The 21,697-nt window shown below is 40.6% G+C and overlaps 1 protein-coding gene across 4 annotated transcripts in view; it reads left to right on the plus strand.

Annotated features, from left to right (window-relative positions):
- Positions 1-21,697, plus strand: part of afg2a (AAA ATPase AFG2A) — a 445,255-nt gene that overhangs the window by 56,524 nt on the left and 367,034 nt on the right. For all 4 annotated transcript variants that reach the window (XM_080193527.1, XM_080193521.1, XM_080193533.1 and 1 more), the window contains one exon: positions 4,856-5,010. In XM_080193527.1, the coding sequence (XP_080049653.1) occupies positions 4,856-5,010 (155 nt within the window). The remainder of the gene's footprint in view (positions 1-4,855; positions 5,011-21,697) is intronic.

Here is a 21,697-nt window from a genome sequence, read left to right on the forward strand (position 1 = left end):
CATATCAGACAGCTTTCTTGGTATACCCATGGAAAGCAACTGGCCTGGATGGGATGCCCGGATGTGCACTCAGATCCTGTGCGGATCAGCTGGCAGAGGTATTCACAGACATCTTCAATCTATCTTTACAACAATCTAAGCTCCCTTTTCTGCATCAAGAAGATGACCATCATCCTGGTATCTAAGAAAAACCAAGCAACGTGCCTTAATGACTATCGGCCGGTGGCTCTGACATCCATCATCGTGAAGTGTTTTGAAAGGTTAATTATGGCATGAATCAATTCCAGCCTCACGGACTACCTGGATCCACTACAGTTTGCCTACTGCTGCAATAGATCTACAGCAGACGCCATTTCCCTGGCTCTGCACTCAACCCTGGAACACTTAGATAACAAAGACACCTGTGTCAAACTCCTATTTATTGACTACAGCTCGGCCATCAACGCCATTATTCCCATGAAACTCATCTCCAAACTCTGTAGCCTGGGCCTTGGCACCTCTCTGCGATTGGATTCTGAACTTCCTAACTCACAGACCACAATCAGTAAGGATAAGCAACAACACCTCCTCCACAATAACCCTCAACACCGGTGCCCCACAAGGCTGTGTTCTCAGCCCCCTGGTACTCCTGGTACACCTGTGACTGTGTGGCCAAACTCCCCTCCAATTCGTTTTTCAAGTTTGCTGATGATACCATTGTAGTGGGTCAGATCTCGAACAATGATGAGACAGAGTACAGAAATGAGGTAGAGAATCTGGTGAACTGGTGTGGCAATAATAATCTCTCCCTCAATGTCAACAAAATGAAAGAGATTATCATTAATTTCAGGTAAAGGAGACTGTGCCCCTGTCTACATCAATTGGGATGAAGTAGAAAGGGTCAAGAGCTTCAAGGTTTTTTAGATGTCCAGATCACCAACAACCTGTCCTGATTTACCTCCATGTCCACTCCCGCAACCCGTGCCAACACTATAGTTAAGAGCCCACCAACATCTCTATTTTCTCAGAAGACTAAGGAAATTTGGCATGTCAGCTACGACTCATCAACTTTTACAGATGCACCATAGAAAATATTCTTTCTGGTTGTATCACAGCTTGGTATGGTTCCTGCTCTGCCCAAGACCGCAAGGATCTACAAGGTCGTGAATTCAGCCCAGTCAATTACGCAAACCAGCCTCCCATCCATTGACTCTGTCTACACTTCCAGCTGCCTCGGCAAAGCAGCCAGCATAATTAAGGATCCCATGCACCCCAGACATTCTCTCTTCCATCTTTGATACAAAATTCTGAGGTCACATACCAATCGACTCAAGGACAGTTTCTTCCTGCTGCTGTCAGACTTTTGAATGGACTTACCTTGCATTAATTTGATCTTTCTCTACACCCTAGCTATGACTGTAACACTACATTCTGCACTCTTTCGTTTCTTCTCTATGAACAGTATGTTTTGTCTCTATAGTGCACGAGACACAATACTTTTCACTGTATGTTAATACATGTGACAATAATAAATCAAATCAGTCAGAAGACCTACGGTTCTGAAAACATGGCAGCTCCGCTGCAAGAGATGGGCACTGCTGAGGTAGATCAGAGACAGGGTGCTTGGATTGAAATAAAGCATTATCGAGGTGGAGGGGAAACTCCTGCAGAAAAATCATTTGGACCAGGGGCACCATTGAGCTAATGGCCATTAAATCACTCCTAATTGTTAACTGGCTATCCGCCTCTGTGATGTGGGCCTATGGGTAACCAGTCAGCTTTCCAGGCAACCTTGGGAAGATTTGCTGGCAGCTGGAATTCATTATGGATCCATTTTGAGTTCCCTCCCTCCCTCCAAGCCCATTATCATGTGACCAGGAAAGTTCATCCCAACGTCCTTGACACCTTTCAGCAGGAAAATATCACACTGGTTCAGTAGTGGGTGCTCTTCATACACTTGGGCAGCATGAAGTGATCTTTATTCTGCATTTAATTGTGTTGTGACGGGAGAATGAGGCTTGATGTGAATTCTTTACCTCCAGAGGGTTGTGAATACATCATTACTGAATATATTTAAGGCTGGATTTTTGAAGTCTTGGGGAATCGAAGAATGTGGAGAGAGGGGGAAGGGAAGATGCAGTTGAGACAGAAGAGCAGCCATGATTGCACTGAATGGTGGAAAAGGCTCAAGGGGCAGTCTGGTTTATTCCTGCTGTTACTTCTTTCTGTTCTTATGTGCCAAGGTTTTCAGTTTTAATGTCGCTGGTCCAATACTATGCAAGGTCTGTTGTTGGAAATGTTTGAAAAAAATTGCTTTTACTATTTCTGATATTTTCAGTTGAATGGAAAAGGAAACATGTTAACGTTACTGTGTAATGAGAATGTCACATGAGAATAACAGTGCTGCAGTTGTATGGGGCAGCCGTACAAATAGAGTTACTGAAACTGAGCCACACACCTTTTCAGTTTCAATATTTTTAGTTTCTGCTAAAGAAAAAACAGATAGCAAGGGTTGAACTTTGACAAGACAATTAATCTACAGAACTAATATTTAATATAGAATGTGATGATGTAGTAAGTCTGGTTCTACCCTGTAACCTGTTTTCCAGCAAAAATGTAAACGAAATGTGAGAAACAAATAATTTATTTCTCAGTAATGCAATTTGAAAATCTCATCATAAATATTATTGTGCTAGCTGTTCTTCCAAAGTCTCAATTACTGAATAATGTGTGACTGGGCCATATGGGGCAAGTGGGATACTAGGTAACATTCCTGGCTTGTTTTGATCTTGCATTTGTTTATCTTTGGCCTGTGCAACAATTGAACTCCCACTCTTAACTTTAGTGTCCTGATTTGTTTTCTAATGATAACGTGGCAGGATTAGGCATGGGTAATAGTTGCCGGAGGGCAACCATTTCCTTCTAATCAGGATACTGGCAGACATAATAATGGAAGAAGGGCATGGTAATACAGTGAATGCTTTAAAATAATAACTGAGGAATCTGATTTTAAAACTTTAAAGTAGCAAAATGGTGAAATATTACCAGTTTATGCCCTAGATTTAGTCAGTTAAGTTCTTTTATCAACAACCTGGTTAACTGATTATCTGTCTTATGGAGGGGCAACACCAGTGATCAGAATGTAAGTAATGAAAATGTTACAAAAATTAAACCATATTATGTCAGAAACTGCTGCATGAAGGGTTTTTCCAGAGAAGCGTCAATGGCCATGAGTTATAATCGTGAATATATGGTAATGCATCAGATAGTCAGTAAGTGTGCTTAATAGTGTTGGGGGCAAAACTGTCAAAGTAGGAGACGCAAACTGTATTTTTCAGTTTGTTGATTTTAGAGTACAAATTTCCTTGCTGAAAAAGTGTTTATTTTGAATATAGCCCTGAAATTTTAAAATAGGTAGTGCTACTCGGAAGAAATATGAGATGACCTTTTGCACTTGTCCAAGACAATTGTTAATACTGGACAGTTTGACTGTTGGCTGGCATCAAGCACTCACTTGCATGTCAGATTTGGCTTGGGTGTAGTGTAAAGCTCCCTCTATCTGTTGCAATGTTGAAGAATGCCTTTTGTGCAGTACTGAAATAAGTTTGTTTTCCCAAACTAGCCAGCTTTGCAACATCTTTTAGTGAGTTTATCAGTTAATGTTGAATAAGGGGTATTATTCTTGCTGAGGGTCCTTATCTGCTAGAAATTGACTAATTGTGACCCAAACTCAATAAGTAGGAGCCTTTCAGTCAAAAGGTGAAACAAATGCTTAATTTTGCAAGGCTTAGTGAGGAAAGAATTGCCTACTGCCCCGTATGCTCACTAAACTTTGTTCTTAAAAATCATTTTGAATTCCCTGAAGCAGGATATCTTGCAATGTGTCCAGGTAGATAGATTTTAGCCGGCTCCCTTCAGCTCATAAATGTTTTATCCTGAAAGTTGTTGGGAGTGTAGGCTGACAGTGGATTGGAGAGGGCAACATGGCACTTGGGTCCTTACTGAGCCTGGAGTCAACAGTGTATCTGCTAAACCAATGAGATTTAAGGATTGCCAAATAAACAAAAGACTGAGAAGGAAGATCAGTTAGAGTGGGTGAGTTCAATATCAAATTGCTACAGAAAGTGAAATAGAGAAGAAAGAGTAGAGTGGACTAGGAAAGAAGGAGGACATCAAGCAAAATTTTGAAAAAATTGTGTGGTATGTTTTCATTTTCCAACTTGCAGTATGCTTCCACCTGCCTGAGTTTATTACTGGTTAGTGACAGTTTTGTCCTTGGGCTCATGCATACGAGGAACTGGATTGAGGCTATCTTAAACTTACGGGATATCAGATCCTTACAATCAGACAAAGCAGACTTTCATCTCATCAGTCTGGTTGGATTTGAGCCAAAGTCACAGAAATACAAGACCTGTTTCTAAGCTGCTGTGTTACCCAGCTGTCTTTTTGCTTCTTTACCAAAGGGAAATGCCAACTGTGTGTTCAGTTTTACTGCTTCATACCAGTTAAAACTGCTAACTTCAGTTTGAATCACAGATACACACCTATGAATTACTGCTACGTTTTACTATTTTAAAGTTAACATGAACTTCCTACTTGAATAAAGAGTTGGTGAATTACATTGTCTTGATGTGTCATGCATTAATTACTTGAGTGTTTACATTGAATATAATTGCACTTTGTAATAATTTGAAGTAGACATCACTGAAATACAAGTTTCTTTTTAATACATTTTAAAAATATTTTGCAAAGTTTGAGCAATATTGTGACATTTTGGTTTAGAATTAATTTAAGACTACTTTGCAAGGTGAAATATAATGTTCAGCGAATCCCAAACAAAATGGGTGACCCGTAGAATTATTTTTCTTTCTGACAGGTTTGCATGCTCTGCGTCGGGCACTTGAAGAATGCACCAATCCTTCAGACAGTGAGGTGGCTGAGTCAGTGAAGATAACTTTTAATGATTTCCTGCAAGCAATGAATGATGTCAGGCCTAGTGCCATGAGGGAGGTGACTATTGATGTGCCAAAAGTAAGTTATTACTAAAACAGCAAAATAATATTCATATTTGTTCATGTGTTGCAAAGTGCAACTTTCATCTTCCAGGTTTACATGCCAAGGAAGAAACAGATGCTTGCTTTAGAAGGAAAGTTACGTGTTGTTGTTGGAGGAACATGTGATTATCAATATCAGTGTTTTCAAAATAGGAGGGAGGAAACCATTGTTAGCCTTGTGATTTCCAGAAAAGGCTGTAGTTTTATGTCAATCATTTATTAGGAGGTAAGTTATTTGTTATGTTTCATTTACTCCAAGTCAACACTTAAGTGTTCTGCTTAAATTTTTAGGGAATTTCAAGGTGTTTTTTTTTGCTTTTGCTCAGTATTGATTCCTGTTCTGTTGCAGCTGGAATTGGGTTTGCTGAACCTTTTGGAAAGTATGCTACAGAACATTGTAACTTAAATTGGCTGATGTATGTCCAATTAGGTTGTTGAATCAATGATGATTTGAGTGCATCAATTGGGAGTACCAATGCAGCCTGTAATTCAAAATGTCTTTATTTGGATGGAAGCCATGTGACATTGTTAGTAATTGATTGTTAGAATATATCATAAGGGTATTTTCATTTCCAATTACATCTTACCACCCTTACATCAGGAGAGGAGCATGTTGGGAAGCAAGATAAAATGTAGAGGAATGACGGAATATTGTAGAGGACAGGAAGAGTTGGAAAAATGGGGGCGGGGTAGGAAAGGATTGAGAATGTGAGGAGAGTGATGAGTCAGAACACGAGTAGGCCATTCTTTGAGACTGTTCTGGCCTGCCATTAGATCATGACTTAATTGCCTCAACCCCATTTATTTGCCTTTGCTTCTTTCCTCTTGATATATTTCTCCAATAAACCCCTGTTGAACTCAGTCTGCAAAACTTGAATTAGCTGAGTATCAAAAGGCTTTTGGGAAATGAGTCCCAGATTTCCACATGTTTTGCATAGGGAGTGTGCTCCCTAATTCCACTCATCAATGGCCTAGCTCTCATTTTCAAATTGCTTCATCCTGTTCTGTATTAGCCTATTGAATCCTTTTGTTATTTGAAATACCTTTGTTTAGATCTAAACAATCAAAACTAAAGGGAACAAAAACCAAGTTTATGCAACCTGGCCTCCTAATTTAACTGTTTAAGTCCTGGTATTATTCTGATGAATCTGCATTGCTCCTCTGCAAAGGGCAATATATCTTTCTTGAGATACGCAACCTGACTCCAAGCATTTCACCTCTCTAAACGGGTCTATTTCAACTTGGGGTGATAGTTTGGGAAAGTGATGAAATTGGTGGTGAGACTGCAGTCTTCACAATGTTTAACTGGAGTCTCATAAGAACATAAGAAATAGGAGCAGGAGCAGGAGTAGGCCACCTAGCCCCTCGAACCTGGCCCGCCATTCAATAAGTTCATGGCTGATCTGAAGTGGATCAGTTCCACTTACCCGCCTGCTCCCCATAACCCTTAATTCCCTTATCAATCAGAAATCTATCTACCCGTGACAAACATATTCAATGAGGTAGCCTCCACCACTTCAATGGGCAGAGAATTCCAGAGATTCACTACCCTCTGAGAGAAGATGTTCCTCCTCAACTCTGTTCTAAACTGCAACCCCCCCCCCACCATTTTAAGGCTGTGCCCTCTAGTTCTGGTTTCCTTTCTAAGTGGAAAGAATCTCTCTACCTCTACCCTATCTAGCCCCTTCATTATCTTATGTCTCTACAAGATCACCCCTCAGCCTTCTAAACTCCAACGAGTACAGGCCCAATCTACTCAATCTCTCCTCATAAGCTAACCCCCTCATCTCCGGTATCAACCTGGTGAACCTTCTCTGTACTCCCTCCAAGGCCAATGTATCCTTTCGCAAATAAGGAGACCAAAATTGCACAGAGTACTCTAGATGCGGCCTCACCAGTGCCTTGTACAGTTGCAGCAAGACCTCCCTGCTTTTATATTCTATCCCCCTCGTGATAAAGGCCAACATTCCGTTCGCCTTCTTGATTACCTGCTGCACCTGCAGACTGAGTTTTTGCGATTTCATGCACAAGGCCCCCAGGTCCCTCCGCACAGTTGCATGTTGTAATTTTTCACCATTTTAAATAATATTTCATTTTACTATTATTTCTTCCAAAGTGGATAACCTCACATTTGCGAACATTATATTGCATCTGTCAGATCCTCGCCCGCTCACTCAGCCTATCCAAATCTCTCTGCAGACTTCCCACGTCCTCCATGCAATTCGCTTTCCCACTCATCTTCGTGTCATCAGCAAACTTCGTTGCCCTACACTCAGTCCCCTCCTCCAGATTGTCTATATGGCCCCAGCACTGATTCTTGTGGCATGCCACTAGCCACCAACTGCCAACCAGAAAAGTACCTATTTATCCTAACTGTCTGCCTCCTGTTAGATAGCCAATCCTCAATCCACGCTAACACTTTACCCCCAACTCAGTGTACCCTAATCTTCTGCAGCAACCTTTTGTGAGGCATCTTATCAAATGCCTTCTGGAAATCTAAAAACACCACATCCACCGGTTCCCCTCTGTCAACCGCACTATTCACATGTTCGTAAAAATCCAGTAAATTCGGCAAACACGACTTCCCCTTCATGAATCCATGCTGCATATGCTTGATCAAACCATTCCTTTCCAGGTGTCCTGCTATTTCTTCTTTAATGATGGATTCCAACATTTTCCCAACTACGGAAGTTAAGCTAACCAGCCTGTATTTACCCGCCTTATGTCTGCAACCTTTTTTAAACAGCGGTGTAACCTTAGCTGTTTTCCAATCAACCGGTACTTCCACAGAGTCCAGCAAATTTTGATAAACAACGACTGACGCATCTCCTATTACTTCTGCCATTTCCTTCAGTATCCTGGGATGCATTCCATCCGGGCCCAGGGACTTGCCTACCTTCAGTCTCATTAGTCTACCAAGCACTACCTCTTTAGTAACAGTAATTGTATGAAGGATCTCGCCTTCTACCAACCCTCTATCTTTAATATTCGGTAAGCTATTTGTGTCCTCCATCGTGAAGACCAACACAAAAAATCTATTTAAAATTTCAGCCATTTCCTCGTTTCCCACTATTAAATCCCCCCGCTCGTCCTCCAAAGGCCCAACATTCACTCAAGCCACTCTCTTCCTTTTTATATATTTGTAAGAGCTTTTACTTATCACTTTTTATATTTTGAGCTAGTTTAGTTTCATAATCTATCTTTCCTTTCTTTATCACTTTCTTAGTCGTTCTTTTTTTTTTAAAGCTTTCCCAATCTTCTAATTCCCCACTATTTTTGGCCACTCTGTACGCATCAGTTTTTAATTTAATAATCTCCTTTATTTCCTTCGTTATCCACGGCTGGTTATCCCTTTCCTTACAGTCCTCCTTTATCACCGGAATATATTTTTGCTGAGTACTGAAATAAATCTCCTTAAAAATCCTCCACTGTTCCTCAGCTGTCCTACCAACTAGTCTGTGCTCCCAGTCTACATTAGCCAATTCCGCCCTCATCCTATTGTACTCTCCTCTGTTCAAGCAGAGGACACTGGTTTGGGACCCTACTTTCTCACCCTCCACCTGTATCAGAAATTCAACCATATTGTGATCACTCATCCTAAGAGGATCCCTCACAAGAAGATCCTTAATTCTACCTGTCTCGTTACACAGTATCAGATCTAAGGTAACTCGCTCCCTCGTAGGTCTTGTAACATATTGTTCAAGGAAATTATCCTGACAGCGTTCTAAGAACTCTTCCTCAAGCCCACTGCGTCCGACTTGAGTCAACCAATCAATATGCAGGTTAAAATCCCCCATGATTATTGCGTTCCGTTTTTGCTTGCATCCATTATTTGCTTGTTAATAGCCCTCCCCACCTCACATGCCCACCAGTGACTTTCTCCCCTTACTATTCCTTATCTCCACCCATAATGATTCCACGTTTTGCTCCTTTAGAGCCTATATCGTCTCTCACTACTGCCCTGATATTATCCTTTATTAACAGAGCTTCCCCACTTCCTCTTTCTTTCTCTCTATCCTTCCTCAATGTCTGATATCCCTGGATATTCAGTTCCCAGTCCCGGTCACCCTGCAACCACGTTTCTGTAATTGCCACTAGATCATACCCATTTGTGCTGATTTGTGCCATCAACTCATTCACTTTACCTGAATGCACGAAGCATTCGAAACAAAGTGTCTTTATGCCAGCCTTTATCTGGACCTGATTTGTTGAAATGCTACTAACCTCTCCCGAGCCCTCTGCTCCTTTAACTGGTTGAATGTCCCCAACGTTAACCAGCACTCGTACCCTCTCCTTTACCTTTGATTTTGTAATTCCCCATACCACCCCCCCCCCCCCCCCCACTAATTAGTTTAAAGCCCTATCTACAGCCCTAGTTATGATTTGCCAGGACTCTGGTCCCAGCACGATTCAGACGAAGACCGTCCCATCTGCCCCAATACTGTGCCACTGTCCCATGAATTTGATCCCATTCCTCCCACACCAATCCTTGAGCCACACATTCACCTCCTTAATCCTATTGACCCTGTGCCAATTTGCGCGTGGCTCAGGTAGTAATCCAGAGATTACCACCTTGTTGGTTCTGCTTTTTAATTTGGTTCCTAGCTTTTCATACTCCCTCTGCAGATCCTTAGTTCCTGTTTTGCCTATTTCATTGGCACCTATATGGACCATGACAACTGGATTTTTACCCTCCCACTCCAAGTTCCTCTGCAGCCCAGATGAGACATCTTGGACCCGAGCACCAGGCAGGCAACACAGCCTTTGGGATTCTCTATCCTGGTCACAAAGAACAGTGTCTATGCCCCTAACTACACTATTCCCAATTACCACTACTTTTCTCTCAACTAGGACACACAGTCAGACAGCCCAATGTCAGTTGATGGGTGAAGATAGCTGGTGGGAATACTGTGCACAAGTAGAAGCAGATTCCATATCATGCCATGAGAAGGAAGACAATGATTGATTTTTCAGGAACTCGAGGTAATGGTGAAGGTGCCTGAAGAGGGACCATTGTTGGAGATGCTCTGCCTAAGATTGGATATGTTAAGAATGGAATCGAGAGAGCAGTCTTAATCAGCTGAACAGCTGACAAGTGGCTTTGGAGAGAGGTAGTGTGATTAACTGTGTTGAGAATTACATAACAATCACAGGGGATGCCATTTGTGACTTTGAAGGCGATTTCATTACTGTGACAGGGACAGAAAACTAACTGGTGAGGTGCAAAAAGACTGGTGGAAAGGTGAACAGGGATTTGGGGAAGAAAAGACTTAAGTACTTTGGGGAGAAAATGGAAGTTGGAGATGGGGTAGCAGTTTGCAACAGTGGAGGTATTGGATCCAAGGGCAGGGGAGGAAAATGATGGTGAAACATTTAACTAAGGCAGAAAATCAGGTCTCAGATTAAGCAACTTTCTAGGTTTTAGGGCACAAAAAAGGACAATAAAGTATAAGCCAAGAATTGAAGTCTCAAGGAAGATCAATAGTTTGAGCCAACTGTTCCCTCCTTTATATTCTCATCCGAGTCAAAAATCATAAAGCCCCTGTAGCTGAACTGCAAGCATTTTTGAGGAATTCGGATTGTTGGTTTTGCAGGATGTTAGCCAAACTGATTTGTCTGTTTTATTGATGGTTACTCAATTTGATTGGTAATGTTTCTTACTGTCCAATGAATGGAATTACATTTTTATTTGGATTTATGCAGTGGAATATTTGAGCCAATCAGCAGTTATTATTTGAACTTTTTTTGTCTTTTGTTAAAACCTTAATTGTGATTCAGTCTGAAACATGTTTGATTAAAGAGATTTATTGATATATTTCTTAATCAAATTTCATCATTGATTTTGATGGTGTGAATGGAGGAAGTTAACTTGTCTCTTGAGTGAATGAAGTGAATACCTGTGGTTAGTCTGGTGTTCAAAGTGCCAAACATATTTGAAATGCTTGAGTTTTACATTGTTATTATTCTGCAGTAAATTATATAGAAGATAATAGCTATCTTGTTTCTGCTTCATAATCAAGGTACAGATGGTACAGAGTTACATTTAATCAATGCTGACAGTTGGATAGTAGAGATATGGTCTTGATTTGTAGGATAATTGAGTAACTCTAGTTTTTATATAGAGGATAATAGATAGCTGACATTGAGTAATATGCTGGGCATGGTGGTAAATGCTTGGTACTGCATTATGTATCGTATAATGGGTGTCACTGAGTTACATTTGCTGTCGGTGCAAAACATCGTGCAGATGCTCAGAGGGTTGCATATAGAACTATAATATGTGACTAAGAATATGCCAGCGCCAAAGTTTGTGATACAGTGCTGTTCAACTATAATTGATTTTCCAACTCTCTTTTCAAGCCCCTTTAATGAAGGGAAATTAACTGCATGTGTAGTATAAACAGGATCTGAATGATTGTCTGTTTGAAACTAGTTTTATTCCATAGCTATGACTAATTCATGCAGCTCACAGTCTATTTCAAAATAAAAGTTGTATAAATGTTTGGTCCATATTTTCCTGCTGGAGCGGGGTGGTGCAGAGGCGGCAGGGGTGCTGACAGTTGTCCTTTAAATTTATTCTTGCATGTTGAGATTTTAAAACAGTTGCCCACAAAATTACTAATGTCAGTACAGTGAAGGGATATGGTACCTTGATGAACAAAGAGACAGTGTATCTCTGTAACCAATGAGAAATAAATAGAGGAAGGGTGAAGAAGGAGGGTGAATTAAAGTGAATGAATTCATTGTCAAATCAGATACAGAAAGAGAAATTCAGAGAAGGAAATAAAGTCAGGATCCAGAGAGAAAGAAAAAATTTCTACAAAAGTTAGGTAAGAAAGCAAAATATTGAAACTTGATTCTTAAATCTCCCTTTAATTAACAGCCGACAAAACAAATAGATATTTTGCATCAGTCTTTACTGTAGAGGATACTACATGCATTGCAGAAATAATAAAATAATGCGAGGGAGAGATGAAATACTGTCACCATCATCAGAGAATTAGAGTTACGCAAATTAGAGTTCAAGGTTGACAAGTCCCCTGGACCTGATAGTTTGCAGTCCAGGATCTTAAAGGAGGTAGCTACAGAGATGATGAATACATTGTTAGTTATTTTCCAAAAATCCTTGCATTATGGATCTGTGCCAAAGAATTGGAAAACTGCCAGTGCAGTATTCTTGTTTAAAAAGGGAAGGAGGCAAAATGCAAGCCAGTTAGTCTAACTTCAGTTATTAGAAAAATATTGGAATCAGTTATTAAGGAGAGAATAGCAGTGCATTTGGAAAATCATAATCTGATCAGGCAGAGTCAGCTTGGTTTCTGAGGAGGAAATCATGTCTCACAAATGTGCAGGAGTTCTATGAGGAAGTATCAGATAGAAGAGAACCAATTGATGTTTTTGGATTTTCAAAAGGCATCTGATAAGGTGCCACACAAAAGACTACTATGTAAAATAAGAGCTCATATAAAATAAGATGTTGGAGGTAACGTTCTGGCATGGATAATGGATTGGCTAACTAACAGGAAGCAGCATATAGTGATACAGAGCTATTTTAGAGGGGAGGACAGTACCAGTGGAGTACCACAGGGATTCTGTGTTGGGACCACAGTTCTCCACAATATATATGAATGATTTGGAGAAAAGAACAGAGTGTACTGTGACCAGATTTGACAATGAAACAAATGTGGTGTAGAAAGCAGGTTGTAAGGAGGATAAAAATGCCTTAGATATTAACAGATGAAGTGAGTGGGCAGAAATCTGGCAAATTGAATTCATTGTGGGAAAGTGTGAGATTGTTCATTTTACAAAGAATGAGAAGGTGAATTATTATTTAAATGCAAAGAGATGACAGAAAACTCTAGCACAAAGGGACATTGGAGGTCCTTGTTCATGAAACCCGGAAAGCTATCATACAGATGAAGAAGATAATAGAGAAAGCAAATGGAATGCATGTTTTTATTTCAAGGGGGCTGGAATTTAAAAGTACACTTTTGTAGCTCAGAAGAATGAGAGGTAATATGATTAAAACATATAAGATTCTTTGGGTGTTAGGGTAAATGTTGGGAGGATGCCTCTACAAGTAAGAGAGTGTAAGACCAGAGGGCATAGTCGCAGAATAAGAGATGCTCATTTACGACGTATTTGAGGAAGGATCTCTTCTTTCAAAGAGTGGTGAATCTTTGGAATTCTTTACCCCGGAAAGCTGTGGAGGCTGGATCTTTGGAAATTTTGCAGGCTGAGGTTTTTGATCAGCAGGGTTAACTGTTACAGAGATAAGGCAAGAAAGTGAAGTTAAGAGTGTTAGATCAACCATCATCTTACTAAATGGCAGAGCAGGCTTGAAGGGCCTACTCCTATTTCTAATTCTTATAGAATGGGACTCCATAAATTTAACTGTTAATTTTCGGGCCAGAGAAGTTGGTTGATAGTCATTGACAACTATCATGTCATTAGAAGGGTACTTAATTAAAAGACTTGCCTTTCTGTGGAAAGTTTAATGAGCAATTGATATGCAACTGTAGCAAATTCTTGAAAACCTAATAGTGGCCAGCAACCTATTGCAATTCATAATTAATGGGTTCCTTACTACACATTTCTGATTTATTTGTGCATTAATAAAAGTTTGTTATTTATGTGCCATAATTTTTCCAGGTCATTATTATTTATTGAATGCATCAAGTTATGGTGCATGTTTGCACTAATCAAACGTATGACTTGCTTCTTCATGGTAATTTGCAAAGCTAGTTCAGTGACCTCTGACCTAGATATAGTCAATAAAGTGAATGCTGATATTGTGCATCTCGCAACAAGCAGGGAAAAATAATCTTGGTGATCTTATTAGATGCATATTCACATGTACCTCCAAAGTAATCAAATTAACAGTTGCTTAATTTCTGATTGCTGACATATTTTAACTATAATTTGTATTCACAAAATACGATGATATATTTGCACTCCTGTAGAGTTTTGAGGTGGCAGAAAAGTATTAAGACCCAGATCTTTAAACAAAGAAGCCATTAAATTGCTTTGTTGAAAGAGCATTGGCAAGGTTAACTGAGCTACAATAAAGAAACTGTAAGAAGGGCCAATGAAGTTGGCCATCACTTGCATGCTTTTATGCTTCATGCTAAAGAAATACCATTCTTTGAGATTTAATGCTGTACCTTCATCTTGGTCCACCACTGCAAGAACATGATGGAATCCATTAATGAGATTGCACCTATTTCGTAGTAGGAGCTATCCATTTCTTTAATGATATTATACACTGTGCACTGTGTAGTGCCAGATGTTGATGAAAGAAACTCCAGAGAGGAAACATGACACACTCCTGTTCACTTAAAGCCAATTATTTTTCAGGGTTAGGGTAGCAAAGTGGGCAGTGATTAAGAAGTGGGAATAATCTGAGTAGAGTTCGCTTCCATGTATTTTTTTCATCATCATCCCTCTCCCAGGCCAGTGCAGCATCACTCTTGCTCTGCTAAGAATCAGTTTGTTTTGTTTTTATTCGTTAATGGGATGGAGATGTCACTGGCTAAGCCAGCATTTATTGCCCATCCCTAATTACTGTTGAGAGGGTGGAGTGAGCAGCCACCTTGCACTACTGCAATCCAAATGGCATAGGTACACTCAAGTGCCGTTCATTAGGGAGTTTCAGGATTTTCACCTAGCGACTGTGAAGGAATGGCAATATATTTCCATGTCAGAGTGATGAGTAGCTTGGGGGAGAACTTCCAGATGGTGGTTTTCCCATGCAAATGTTGCCCTTGCCCTTCTAGAGAGTTGTAGTTTTGAAAGATGCTGTTGAAGGAGCCTTGGTGAGTTCCTGCAGTGCATCTTGTAGGTGGTGCATACTGCTGCCACTGTACATTGGTGATGGGGGGACTAAGATGTTTGTAGATATGGTGTTAATTAAGCAGACTGCTTTGTACAGGATGCTGTCGTGCTTCTTGAGTGTTGTTGGAGCTGAACTTATCCAGGCAAGTGTATTCCATTACACTCCTGATTTTGTGCCTTGAAGATGGTGGACAGGCTTTAGAGAGACAGGAGGTGAGTGACTTATCACAGGATTTTGAGCCCCTGACCTGCTTTTGTAGCCACAGTATTTATTTGGGTAGTCCAGTCCAGTTTCTGGTTGATGGTAACTAACTCCCATAGTGGTGCGAGTAGAACATTCAGTAATGCTAATGTCATCGAATGTCAAGGAGAGCTGGTCACTTCTCTGTTGTTGGAGATGGTCACTGCCTGGCACTTTGGCATGAATATTACCTGCCATCTTTCAGCCCAGACCTGAATATTGTTTAGGTTTTGCTGCATTTGGGCATGGATTGCTTTGGTATCTGAGGAGTTGCAAATGGTGTTGAAGATTGTACCGTTCTCAGTGAACAGCCCATTTCTGAAAGGAAGGTCATTGATGAAACAGCTAAAAATGTTTTAGGACATAACCTTGAGGAACTCCTGCAGTGATGTCCTGGAATTGAAATGATTGGCCTCCAACAATCAGAAGCATCATCTTTTGTGTGGTATGACTCTAACCAATGGAGAGTTTTCTCCTTGATTTTCATTGGTTCTATTTTATTAGGGTCCCTTGATGTCACACCTGGTAAATGCTGCCTTAATGTCAAAGGCAGTCACTCTCATCTCACCTTGGTGGAGAGCAGTGGCATGTTGTAAAGCCACAAATACAGCATCCACCATCATGTTTATGACAGCAGGTCATTCTTGTACTGCCGAGTCACAAAGACAGCCATTCTCCCCACAGTAAACATTTTTGCAATTCTATGGTCAGCAAACACTTGCTGTTGAGTTGGACTCCTCTATTCTCTCCATTAATGTGCAGATGTGATACTTAATGTGGTACTTTGGTTAGTATTTGGCTAAGTTGCTGTTCTAGCATTCTCCTTGAACCTGTGGTTCAATACCTTTTGTCGAACTGAGCAGAGCTTGGACAAAATTGCAGTCTCAACTCTCTATAGCTGTCTTGCCACTATGTCCACCCATGCACACTTGTGTGACATTACTTTTCAGGTAAAAAATCAAGTTAACTATTTGTGGAACCATTGAAATGAAAGTTTACTTATAGATCCTGTGACAGTACGTCATCAGGTGGCGTGAGTTCCCATGTGGCACCATCATCATGGGTGCCCTGTAACATTACCTGTACATATGATGGCCCTGAAAAACAAAAGAAAGGAATATGATTTAGTTAAAGAAAAGTCTGTCTTGACAATTGCCTCTCCCAGTTCAGCCATTGACAATATGAAGCCAGCATATCTCTGAGAAAAATTTGCAATTTCATCACCAACTATCTGAGAGTCCCCTGGGAGATTTGGAGAGGCGCAGAACATGCTGCTTACCTCTGGGGCTCCCTTCTGCATCAGCAAGCTGAACTATTATTGCCAAATCACTTTGCATCCTCTTGTGTTTTGCATCATCTCCTGTAAGGGGTGGAAAAATCGACCTGTGAATTAAGTTGAAACATTTAGCTCACAAATGTGCTAGTGGGACATTCATGAGGGTAATCATGGAATAAGCGGATCATCTTGCATAGATATGGGTGAATGGCAATGGTAGATGAATAAATGGGAAATGCACAGGATCATTACCATCTTGAAGGACAAGGGTATTAGACCAATGGAGACACTATTCTCCAAGGCACACACCATCCTGACTTGGAAATTTATCATCTTTCTTTCACTATCGCTATGTCAAAATCCTGGAACAACCCCTCCTAACAGCACGGTGGATGTGCCTGCATCATATGGACTGCAGTGGTTCAAAAAGGCATCTCATCATCACCTCGGGGCAATTAAAGATGGGCAATAAATACTAGCCTAGTCAGTGAAATTCAAATCGCATTAATGAGTAAAAAGAAGGTGAAGGCTGGGCGCTGCAGTAAGTTAGGTGGATGTGTGGACTGATATAATACAGTACACTTAGCAAGACAGAGTAAAACATAGGGGAAGTGACTGGGCGCTTAAAGCATTGAATGTAGCTGAATCAATAAATATGCTGATTAGGTTATTAAACAAATTCCTGCATCACATCCAATATTTGGGTGCAGTGCACATGTTACTCACCTTCTCAGCTATCTTCAACCACATCTTTTTGATGAAAGCAGTAGGTTTCTTCCCACTTTGCTGGGGAAAAGTATGTCTCTCCTATTCCTGGTGGTGTTCAGCAGTAATTCCAATGAGGCGTCTTTTTAAATTTTGCTCTCTGTCCACCATTCCTTCCAAACATCTCCAATTTCCATCTGAGCTTTGCCCCTTTAGTACTGTTGAGATCATGTCATATAAGTGCATATCGCACCCTTGGAGTAATAAAGTCCAGATGTCAAAATTAATTGATATAGCTGAATTGAAATTACAGAGCCCACCTCACCCAATTGATTTTCAAGTTTCATGTATGCAATTCACCCACCCTGCTCAGAGGCTACCTTCATTTTAATGCTGAGGCTGTTCTGGTTCTCATAAGAATATATTTGTGTTCCAAATTTTAATTAAATGTAGGGCAGCATGGTGGCATAGTGGTTCGCACCGCTGTCTCACCGTGCCAGGGACCAGGGTTCAATTCTGGCCTTGGGTCATTGTTTGTGTGGAATTTGCACATTCGCCCCATGTCTACATGGGTTTCCTCTGGGTTCTCCGTTTTTTTTTCCCACAGTCTAAAGATGTGCGGTTTAAGTTGATTGACCATGCTAAATTGCCCCTTAGTGTCAGGGTGATTAACGGGGTAAATACATGGGGTTATGGGCATAGGGCCTAGGTAGGATTGTTGTTGTTGCAGGCTTGATGGGCCAAATGGCCTCCTTCTGCACTGTAGGGATTAGAACATAGAACATAGAACACTACAGCACAAACAGGCCCTTCGGCCCACGAGTTGCGCCGATCACATCAACACCTACCAATCCATAGACCTATCTGTAGCCCCCAATCCCATTAAATCCCATATACTCATCCAGAAGTCTTTTAAAAGACCCCAGCGAGTTCGCCTCCACCACCACTGACGGCAGCCGATTCCACTCACTCACCGCCCTCTGAGTGAAAAACTTACCCCTAACATCACTTCTGTACTTCCCTCCCCGCACCTTAAATCTGTGTCCTCTCATAGCGACCATTTCAACCCGGGGAAATAGCCTCTGAGAATCCACCCTATCTATTCCTCTCAACATTTTATAAACTTCTATGAAGTTGCCTCTCAACCTTCGTCCTTCCAGGGAGAAGAGTCCCAGCTCACTCAACCTAACTTCATAAGGCATGCCTCCCAGTCCAGGCAACATCCTTGTAAATCTCCTCTGTACCCTTTCAATAACTTCTATGTCCTTCCTATAGTGAGGCGACCAGAACTGCGCCCTCTTAACGTACACATTGAAGTATATAAAACGTCAGCAGTATTGATAATCAAAACACCCCTCACTCTTCTAAACACTGATGGAAACAAGCCCAGTCTTTCCAACCTATCCTCATCAGAAAATTTATTGCAGGTATCAATCTAGTAAACCTCCCCTTCTGATGTCTTCAAAGCACTTAAAAAGCTTTCCTTACATAGGGACCAAACTGCAATATGTTTTTGCGACGTATTCAAAGCTGTTATGCTCTATTGACAAGGTTGAGTATGCATGATGGTAAAAAGGTGAAAAATCCAAGGCAGCAGAGGGAATAGACACACCTCAAATATTTTCCAGTTTGCCTGGCTCAGGGCTGATCCAAGAATTTTAACAGTGGAACCGATGAAGTTAATCTACCCCACATTCAGTAGCATTTCTTGTTGTTGAAGACAAGTCCTTCACGATGAGCCATTTGAAAGTGAAGTTTCGTGGGGGTACAAAGAAAGATTTAGGCATTTTGGGGTGAAGCACAATTGGATTGTACCATTATTTCTCAGCACACATATGACAGATAGTACACTATCATCTCTAGTATCAAATCTGTCTGGGCGCATATGATGTAGGTCATGCATTGACTTAATAGTTGACTTCTTCTGTTGCGATTGGAACTTTAATAATTGTGTGTATGGTCACAATATTGAGTTCTGTTTGCACTTATAGCTGTGCTATTGCTGGTCCACTCATATCCACCCAATAGAATTCTTCTGATTTTCATGCAAGGTTGCAGTATCTGTATTTCATTGTCAATACACTTATGGAATGAATGGATGACCCATTCTGATTCTGTAGATAAGTGTTAGTGCTAAAAGCATTTTCTTTTTGACAATTCTATATGCTTATTTGATGTTTCTCCAAAAGAAATTATGTTTGTTTTACTGGCTATTGTTAACTTTTTCTAATTATTTTTGATGTCATTTTAATTATACTCATTATTTCTTGAGTCTCCCAATATTAAATATTATGTTCCCCTTTTACATTTTGTGATTTTTGAGGGAACAAAACGCACAGTACTTTCTCGTTCCTGACGAAGGAAGACATTTGTCTGAAAAGATGCTATTCTTGCCTGAAACCTTTGACGGAATACAGGCCCATCAGCTCAGCCTCTCAGTCTAGTTGTTTTAATGCTCCATGTCATCATTTCAAGCTTTATTATCTATGTCATGGTATATAACTGAGTCTTGCCCATTTCATATTGATAAATTGACTGCCAGAGTGTCGGGAAGTTTAATGTTCTGACATGATTGCCAAGCATGTGATAATTGCTCAGGCTGGTCAACAAATTAGTTTGCAACAGTTGTTTGTATATCCCATCCCAGTCCCTGGCCATTTTTTAAAAATATTGATTTTTGACTTGCCTTTTGTTTCCCTGTAATTTTCAGGGATTGATTGCACAATAGGAGAGCTGCTTTCAGACCATTGTCAAAGTAACTATTGAGTCAACTGCTAGAAGATGCAGAGTAGGCAATTTTTAAAATTTGCTCTTGGGATGTGATTGTCACTGATGAGGCTAGCATTTATCACCCATCCATAGTTTTCTTTGAGAAATTGATAGTGAGCCATCTTCTTGGACCACTGAAGTTCATGTGGTGTAGATGCATTCATAGTGCATTTTTTCCATAGCGGTTAGATACAAGTTAGTGGCTTGTTATGCTATTTTTGAGAGTAGTTAAGAGTCAAGTCCATTACTATGGATCTGAAATCACATGTAGGTCAGACCTGGTAAGATGGCAAATTTTTTCCTCAAGGGCATGAGTGAACCAGATGCTGAGGTAATCATTGACTTCAGGAAGTATAGTGGAGGACATGCCCTTGTCTACATCAACGGGGATGAAGTGGAAATGGTCGAGAGCTTCAAGTTTCTAGGTGTCTAGATCACCAACAACCTGTCCTGGTCCCCCAAACCAATGCTATGGTTAAGAAAGCTCACCAACACCTCTACTTTCTCAGGAAGCTAAGGAAATTTGTCATGTCTGCGTCAACTGTCACCAGCCTTTACAGATGCACCATAAAATGCATCCTTTTTGGTTGTATCAAAGTTTGATATGGCTCCTGCTCTGTCCGATGCTGCAAGAAACTACAAAAGGTCATGAACAAAGCCCGGTCCATCACAAAACAGCCTCCCATTTATTGACTCCATTTACACTTCCCGCTGCCTCGGAAAAGCAGCCAGCATAATTGAGGGCTCAATACACCCTGGACATAATCTCTTCCATCAGGAAAAGGATACAAAAGTCTAAGGCCAAGTATCAACTGACTCGAGAACAGCTTCTTCCCTGCTGCCATCAGACCTTTGAATGGACCTACCTTATATTAAGTTGATTTTTCTCTACAACCTAGCTATGACTAACACAACATTCTGCACCCTCCCCTTTCCTTCTCTGTGTATGGTATACTTTGTCTGTACAATGCACAAGAAACAATACTTTTCACTGTATACTAATACATGTGACAATAATAAATCAAATCAAAGATGGTTTTTGATGATGATCCAGTAGTTTCATGGTCATCACTGATCAGATGAGCAGAGACATACTTATCAAGGACAGGCAGTGAACATGCTCCACTTTTCATTTGAGCCTTTTCCTGACAATTTCTATTCCCATCTTATGCTTTTTGATTCCGATTTTGTGATCAGTTAGCTGGCAATAACAATGGTAATGGTGGAGGTAATGGATCAGAAAAGAGAGGGGAAAATAAGTTGAACTAATTTCTGTGGATTTGTACTGTTCTGTGGTATTTGTACTGTTACTATCCATACTTGTAAAACTCCTTTTCCTATTGGACTTGGTTTATTATTGTCACGTGTATTGGGTTACAACAAAAAGCATTGTTTCTTGGGTGCTATACAGACAAAACATGCTGTTCATAGAGTATACAGTGAAGAGGGAAAGGAAAGAGTGCAGAATGTAATGTTACAGTCAACTAGGATATAGAGAAAGGTCAGCTTAATATATTGCAGGTCCATTCAAAAGTCTGATGGGAGCAGGGAAGGAGCTGATCTTAAGTTGGTTGGTATGTGTCCTCCGACATTTGTATCTTTTTCCTGATGGAAGAAAGTGAAAGAAACTCTCTGGGATGAATGGAGTCCTTGATTATGCTGGCTGCTTTTCTGAGGTAACAAAGTGTAGACAGAGTCAATGGATGGGAGGCTGGTTTGTATGATGGACTGAGCTAAGTTTACAACCCTTTGTGATTACTTGTGATCTTGGCCAGAGCAGGAGCCATACCAAGCTGTGATACATCCAGAAAGGATGCTGTCTAAAGCACATATGTAAAC

This window comes from Carcharhinus amblyrhynchos, chromosome 1, assembly GCF_965287045.1.
Source record: "Carcharhinus amblyrhynchos chromosome 1, sCarAmb.v2.hapA, whole genome shotgun sequence".
NCBI lineage: Eukaryota > Metazoa > Chordata > Chondrichthyes > Carcharhiniformes > Carcharhinidae > Carcharhinus > Carcharhinus amblyrhynchos.